The 7,600-nt window shown below is 33.9% G+C and overlaps 1 protein-coding gene across 2 annotated transcripts; it reads left to right on the top strand.

Moving 5' to 3' along the window:
* Position 1: 1 nt before the first annotated feature.
* On the top strand, positions 2-7,358 carry LOC110835446 (replication termination factor 2-like). Of its 2 annotated transcripts, XR_015533716.1 has the most exons (6): positions 2-214; positions 2,134-2,304; positions 3,282-3,494; positions 5,011-5,243; positions 5,426-5,558; positions 5,795-5,934. XR_015533716.1 is itself a non-coding variant. In XM_087343277.1 (5 exons), exons 1-5 carry the CDS (start codon positions 146-148, stop codon positions 5,992-5,994), a joined length of 786 nt encoding a protein of 261 aa, XP_087199403.1. In that variant the 5' UTR covers positions 6-145; the 3' UTR covers positions 5,995-7,358. The 2 variants fall into 2 exon arrangements, 1 of the variants encoding a protein (XP_087199403.1); XM_087343277.1 differs by lacking the exon at positions 5,011-5,243 and having other exon boundaries at positions 6-214; positions 5,795-7,358.
* Positions 7,359-7,600: the final 242 nt, after the last annotated feature.

The following is a 7,600-nucleotide window of genomic DNA, read 5'->3' as shown; positions in this document are numbered from 1 at the left end:
TTTAATCAAGCTGCAAAGTGATGACATGAGTGTTCTAGTTCTTCTCATTGTTGCTGTTACCTAGTAAGAGTAAGTGTTGATCATTGATAGTGTGTGGTGAGGTTTCTCTGGTGTAGTTCTAATTTAATAAATTAACAACCTTAATATGGGCTGTGATGGGGGCACTATCCCCAAAAGAGCTGAGCTGGTAAATACAAAAAAGAAGCCAGTGAAAGTAAGTGTACAATATAATTTATTTGTATTCCATGGTCTAAGCCAATGACATAACACAAATACAATACTTGTTTCTAGTGCAAATATAAATACATAGTTATAACAGCTATTTATAGATATCTTAAACTACAGTATTGCAGCAAAATAATTATGACGAGAAACCATCACCATTGTTACTTACATTTATTGATAAATTCTTCTACTGAATAGGAGTGAGATAGGAGATACTCTTTTAACACTGCCTTGAACATTTTTATATCGTGATTTAAACGTTTTATAGTAGGTAGAAGATTATTGAATAAATTAATTCCAGTACAGTAAACTCCTTTTTGATATTTACTGAGGTTAGAATTTGTCAGATGAAGGTTGTATCTGTATCTTATATTGTGGATATCTGAATTTGTTTGAAAATTTTCCATTTTATCCACTGCAAATGATAATATTGAGAGCAGGAATTCACTGGGTAGTGGAAGAATATTAAAACTTCTTAAATAATTCCCTACAAGAGGCTGTAATGATCCTCTTTTAAGTGTGAAATACTTTTTTGTTGTCCATTGAATTTACAAAGAAAATTATTCTCGTATGACATGATGGAATGGAAGTAAGCAAAACAAACTAATTCTAAAGGTTCTGTTTTCATGAGTGCTGCAACTGTACTTATACCAAAACATAATGTATTGAATATGTGTTTTCCAGTTTAATTTGTTGTCTATTTGTAGGCCAAGAAATTTAATTGTTTCTATTTTCTCGATTATTTTATCATCATGCCCTATATTTAGATTTACGCAAGTTCTGTTGTTAGTACAAAATTTCATGAATTTTGGTTTGTCACAATTTAATGTGAGTTTATTGGCTTTAATCCATTAGTTCAAGTTAGCAAAGACATCATTTATGCAATTTTAAAAACAGACAATTTCTGGATATGAAATAATAATATTAGTATCATCAGCAAAGAGTATAAGTTTAGAATGAGAGTTGATGGTTGAGGGCAGTTCATTGGTATATACGAGAAAAGGCAGAAGACCAAGTATTGAACCTTGGGGCACTCCATGTTTTACAATGCCCCAATTTGAGTAGGTACTATCATTTGAATTTGATGATTTTATTTCTACTTGTTGCTTTCTGTCATGAAGGTATGGTTTAAACCACTGACAAGCTATATTTTGAATTCCATAAAAATTTAGTTTTAATAGTAATAATTCTTTATTTACTCAATCGAATGCTTTAGCAAGATCACAAGATATTCCAGCAACATGGACTTTATTATTTAATGCCCTTAAGATTTCATCTGTAAAATTGAACAGGGCTTTATCAGTCAAGATTTTTTTTCTAAATCCAAATTGTTCACCTTGAAAGACGTTCAAGTTTAAGGAATCACTTACTCTCTTATACATAAGTTTTTCAAATATTTTAGAGAATGCTGTTGGTAATGAAATTGGTCTCTAATTAGACATGCAAGATATCTCACATTTTTTATATAGAGGTTTAGCTTTTGAATATTTGAGTCATTCTGGGAAAGCTCCTATTGCCATTGATTGATTGCACAGATAAGTTAGAGGAGCACTAATCTGGTCTGTGCCACTTTTTAGTAATGTTGTAGATATTTCATCATAACCACATGAATATTTTGATTTGAGAGAATTCATTGTACTTTTAATTGCATTTGTTGTTATAAACATAAGACTTAAATTTGGAAAGGTTTCAGGGATTGCTTCAGCAAGGTACTTTGTTATAAGATCTGAGGTTATGTATAATGAATTCTTCTCGGGCCACCAGGTATGTATGGTGGTTTAATGAAGAGAACACAAGCGTTTCAAGAATTATCTTCGTCCTCGGCTGGTAGCCCGAGAAGTATTCTTCGTACTTGATTTGTTCCTTTTTCACATTTTATAATTTGATATGATTGCTTTACATTTGCAGGAGAAAGACGAGAAAAATGCTTGGTTGTGGAGAACCTGCAGCCTCACACAGCTGGTGTTTGAACCACCGGTAGTATCGTGCTTCTTGGGCAAATTTTATAACAAATGTGCTGTGATTGATGCCCTGTTGAACAAGAGTCCTGTGCTCCCACAGCACATCAAAAGGTTGAAGGTAAAGATTATAAACATTGAACTAAAAATAGGTAATATAAGCTGGATTATGATGAAATATCATTGCATTAATACACATTCTGTCTATCGAAAGGAGGCGGTGATGACCCACTACTGGGTTAAGCTACTAATAGGTAGATTGATAGAATGCACATAAATACAATTATGAGCAAAATTTCTTCACTTAATAAAGTTAAAAATTACAGTTTTATGTTACACCTTTGTTTGGTAGAGTTAAAATCAAAGTTAATGTCAAATTCCCATGTATGTGCAGTACATTCATTCATCAGTTATTTGTGTTCAAAAATTCTCTTTTAATAGGAAAGAATTAAACATTGAGCTATAATGTAACAGACAGGAACTTATGAATTCGTAAAGAATATAAGATATTGAATAAAATAAAAATAAAATTCAGTTAGGACTTATATCAGTTTCTAATTTAAGGTTATATCCAGAATTTGATGTTTGGAAAGAGGTAGTAGTGCAGAACAGAAGTGAACAGAATCATTAAGTAAATACTACACAGTATTTTGTTTATCAGTCGGTTAATTCTTACCTGTGGTTAGTATTTATAAAGCAAATATGTTACTTGCCGTAGTCAGTAGTCATTCTAAATTCTTAGCCATGTGGATATGTAATTCAACTGATGATATTTTAGAGCTGGTATGTAATATAGTGACACTGTGATTGAACCTCTTTAGCACTGCTGAAATGATGTTATATACCATGAAGCTTCATGTAAAATGGTGATAACATGTACCAGTTAGTGAGTTTTAAGTTTGTTGAGTCCCTAAACTTAACAAGAGTAATACGTATAACCTGTCCTGTCCCCACAGCTCAGTTTTATGACTATTTCAACTTAATTAAGTACTGTAGTCTTATATATTTTCTCAATGTATTGTTTATTCTTGATGTAGATGTCATGTATTATGAGAGGAAATGTATTTATAATTAAAGACACTGAAATTTGCCTTGCAGGATATTAAAGATCTGAAGCTTACTCCAAATCCAGCATTTAAGCCATCAGCGGAGAAGGGCGATGAGTATATTGATTGCCATTTAGCACCATACATCTGCCCAGTGGTTGGAATTGAGATGAATGGGAAGTTTCGATTTGTGTTCCTCTGGGGATGTGGTTGTGTCATGTCAGAAAGAGCTCTCAAAGAAGTGAAGAGTAAGCTGTGCCTCAAGGTAAGAAACTATTGAAATTATTATCAAGATAATATGGCAAGAATATAATTTCTTTCTCTTTTTGGGGATTGAAGTCTAAGAATATTGGTGGTACCAGAATATGCATCATGCTTTCAAGTTCTTTGTTTGATAGACAATAAAATTTGATAAGGCAGCATGATAAAATGTATATTTGTTTCCTCAGTCTTGTATAATGTATGTGGAAGTATTTTGTAAGTGAAGCATGAAGGATTTTGCAGGTGTGTTTGTTTTATGTCCACAGGAATAAATTAGTGTAACTCCATGTTACTGTTGTGTAGATATCCCTGGGTAATTTGAAGCCATACCATAACTGTCTTTAAACTGGATGTTTCTTCTTCCTGCTGAGATGTTTCCATTTTAAGTGGGTTATCTGACAAACAAGCCTGTCTGACTTCCCACAGTGTATATTACATTTATTTCATGATTTCCTAACATGGCTAAATATGTGTGTATTTGTTCTGAGTGAGATGTTTGTCTCCTTCACTTGCCTTAGTGCACAGGTTTAATTATAACTACATCCTGTCTGCTTCATAATTGTTGAAGTAGTTTTATATAACCTGTGAAAAGATACCAGGTGTTTGACAGCTTAGCCAGTTACTGGGTACACCTACAGTGAATGATCCAGAGGAATTCAGTTTTATGTTGAATGTGTGGACTGGGGGAATGAAGTAATGAATATAAATAATTCATGCCAAAAGTAAGAGATTGAACTGAGAAAATACAGTCCATGTTATAATTCAGAGGGTAATATTGAAATTAGTTCACGGAAATAGTCTTAGGGTATGGACTGGATTCATCTGGCTGAAGATAGGGGAAAGTGGTAGGCTTTTGTGAACATGATAATGAACACTGACTGAGGTTCCATAAGGGATATAGTTTTTTTTTGACTAGCTGAATGTATCATTTGCTTCTCAAGGACTCTGCTCAGTAGAGTTATTGATATTTCAACTGTTACATCTGTTATTTAGTTAATAAGGTCTTTGTGTGTATCCTCTTCACCACATATAAATAAGGAACTTTAAATTCAGTAGATATTGGAACAAAACAGACTCATACAGAATTAAAAATCACTTGGGGACAGCAATGCCTGTGGGTTCCATAACATCACAGAGTTTTGTGAACAACTGAATAAAAAAGATGTAGTTTGTTAGTCTGGACTTGCCATAAGATATTGAAATTTGTGTTCAATCTCTGAGTGAAATAAGTCAGACTGTATTCTGGTATCAATAATACCAAATGTTATTTTTCTTTCTTGTAGGAAAGAACATGAAATAACTTTAAGGCAACTAGAGCACAATCTTTTATCCATTATAAAGAACACACAAAAATGTCTCGTTGAGTTTGGCTTCACTAGTGTTAGTGCATTAGCTGTACTATCAGGTGCATAAGCATTACTTTATATTCATACTTTGTTCTTTGTTATATTGCATTTGATACACTTCTGTAATGTCCCTGTCCTAGAAATCTATTTATTTCTTTTGTGAATATGTTGTAGAGTGATACTTTACTGGTACAAACTATGGAAGAGCACATGCTAATGAATGGCATTTGGCAAGACAGCTTCAGATTTTCTCCTTGCTACTACATCTGGACTGGCTACCCCAGTCTTCTATGTAGTGGGAACTGGGAACTCTTTCCCCAAGGATTGAAGTGGCCAGAGTGTGAAGCTGTTCACTTTTCTCCATCTAGTGTTCATGTGCCTTACTTCCATGTTTACACATATTCAAGGCAAGGAAACAACTTCATATTTTGCTTCTACATATTAATGTAAAGTTTTGTTTTCTTGGCAGCACTTTTAATTATCGGTTTGGGGGGGGGGGGGGTATTAAGACATTGTTTTACCTACCGAATGTAAATATTTTTATATATCGCAGAGAGCTAATTTTTTCTTATTTTACATTTTAATACAGTGCCAGCAACCGTTCACAGAGGACGACATTATAATCCTGAATCCAACGCCTGAAGAGTTGGAAGTAAATAGCACGAGGCTGGAGGCTCGCCAGGCCCGCTTAAAAGCTGGAAAAGCACAATACAAAGGGGAAGGTAATAAAACAACTTCATCAACAGAAACATCGAATAATAGTCAGGACATTACAAAGAAGTCATCAGATCTGTCAAGCAGAGTCCATGATTGTAAAAAAGAAACCAGTTCATTTGTTAGTTGTTGCTTCAAATTGGTTGAAGAGTTTGCTTACTGCTTTTTAGAGCTTGAGTTAAACACATGCAGTTTTACATTGTATTTTCCTGAGAAACTAAATGTTATTTTTCTTTCATTACAGGTATGAAATCTTCCTTACCCACTAAGAGACAAATGGGGAGTGACATTGAAGATCCAGTATTCAAGAAGACGAGAAGTTCATATAGTGTGGCCAGTGACCCAGAAGCCACTGATGTATTTAAATCCTTGTTCACATCCCATCAGAAAGCCCAGCAACAGACTAAAGCACATTGGATTACGTACAATCCGTTTTATAACTGATATTGTTGTGACATTATTTATGTTTAATGAAGCAAGAAATCTGATTAATAATCATTTGTTAGTTATGTGTGTTGTGAGATTATGGAACTGAAAGGTTCCCAGTTTGGAGTCTGTAGTAACATGTAGAAAATAAACCATCAGATTCTCAGTAATGTGCAATAATGTGTAAAACCTAGCTAAATTTTCATTTCCTTTCATAAAATTTATTGGGCTTTATGGAGCTTGTTGAATTTTAATTGAAAAATGAGGTTAATAACCATGAATGTGAAAATTACACTTTTACTTATTTCTCCAGTCTGTTGTTAATTGCTGACTTTTGGCAGCAGCCTTCCTTAAAATGTCATTGACCTCATGTTAAAACAGAGTTTGGATGGAGAAAATGTGATTACAGTCTGATGATATTAAAATGGTTATGATATGGACATTTCTGTTATTAACACTTTTTGACACATCATGAGAGTTACCTTAGAAGAAAAAAAAGTATTGTCTTTCGTACTTGACTTTGTCCATAGTGTATTTTGAGTTCCTACACTTCTACCTGTCATTTGATACAAGTAGTTAATGGAAGAGTCACATGTTATACATTAACAGTGCTGATGAATTATTTTCCAACACTGTTCTCTCGGTATTGCATTTGTGATATATGTGGACATGTTGCAAGACACCTTTCTTCATTTCACAAGTTTTAGAATAAAAGTATGGTATGTTACTTCCTTTTTTTTTTGTTGATATTGGGTCTAACTTGTGTTGACAAAAGGGGACTGAGAGCCACTGTGTGGTGGTTCAGATTGGTTGGCCTTCATAGGCACCTTTAGGCTTGTGGAAATTTAAATAGGTAGCCATTTAATCTATGTTGGGAGGCATGCAACATATTTGATTGAAAGGTGTTGGCAGAGAGTGTAAAAACACACTACTCTTGCAATCTGTGGAAAAGCATCCTTGGGAATATTAACCCTTGATTTTGAAACATCAGGCCAGCTGAAATGATAATTTTCCACAAGAGATATAGCTGATGGTAGAATTTAAAAATATGTGCACATATAAATCTATGAATACACTCATCAAAAAGTTCTTTTGTACTTGAAATTCATAACTGAAATCATTAAGGCCCACATTATAATATGAGTGATTCATGAAATGGTGTCTACTGTACGCATGAATCATGTTTTCACCAGCAACATGCACTGAAGTAACTTTGGCTGTAAAGTCAAATTTATCAATGCAACACACATTGCATTTTCATATTTTGAGCAGTTACATTTACATGATAATATTGAATATGTGTTTGAATCTTTGTCATAATGGTAGAAAATTTATTTGTAACAATAATATTCTGTGAGCATTAAAGTATGTTGATACAAGTACTTGGCAACTTGCTTATTGGATTTATTTAGTCTGATGCTTGGTTGTGTATGAAACAGTTGTGAAATCTTGGCCTTGCTTCCTCATTTATAAAATTTAGTTACTAGATATCTATAATACTCTAGCCGCAGTAGTCACGCGGTCTGAGGCATGATCCTTGTGCGCTTGACCGCTGTGACCGTGGGTTCGAGTCCCACTCAAGGCATGGACGTTTGTATAGGTAGATGTCTAGCGTCGGGCTGAT

This window comes from Zootermopsis nevadensis, unplaced genomic scaffold (genome assembly GCF_977971745.1).
Source record: "Zootermopsis nevadensis isolate Lab colony 2312 unplaced genomic scaffold, Znev_1.0 Znev_ptg000005l, whole genome shotgun sequence".
Lineage (NCBI taxonomy): Eukaryota > Metazoa > Arthropoda > Insecta > Blattodea > Termopsidae > Zootermopsis > Zootermopsis nevadensis.
Note: the sequence above shows the minus strand (reverse complement) of the source record. Positions and strands in the feature narration are given on the sequence as shown.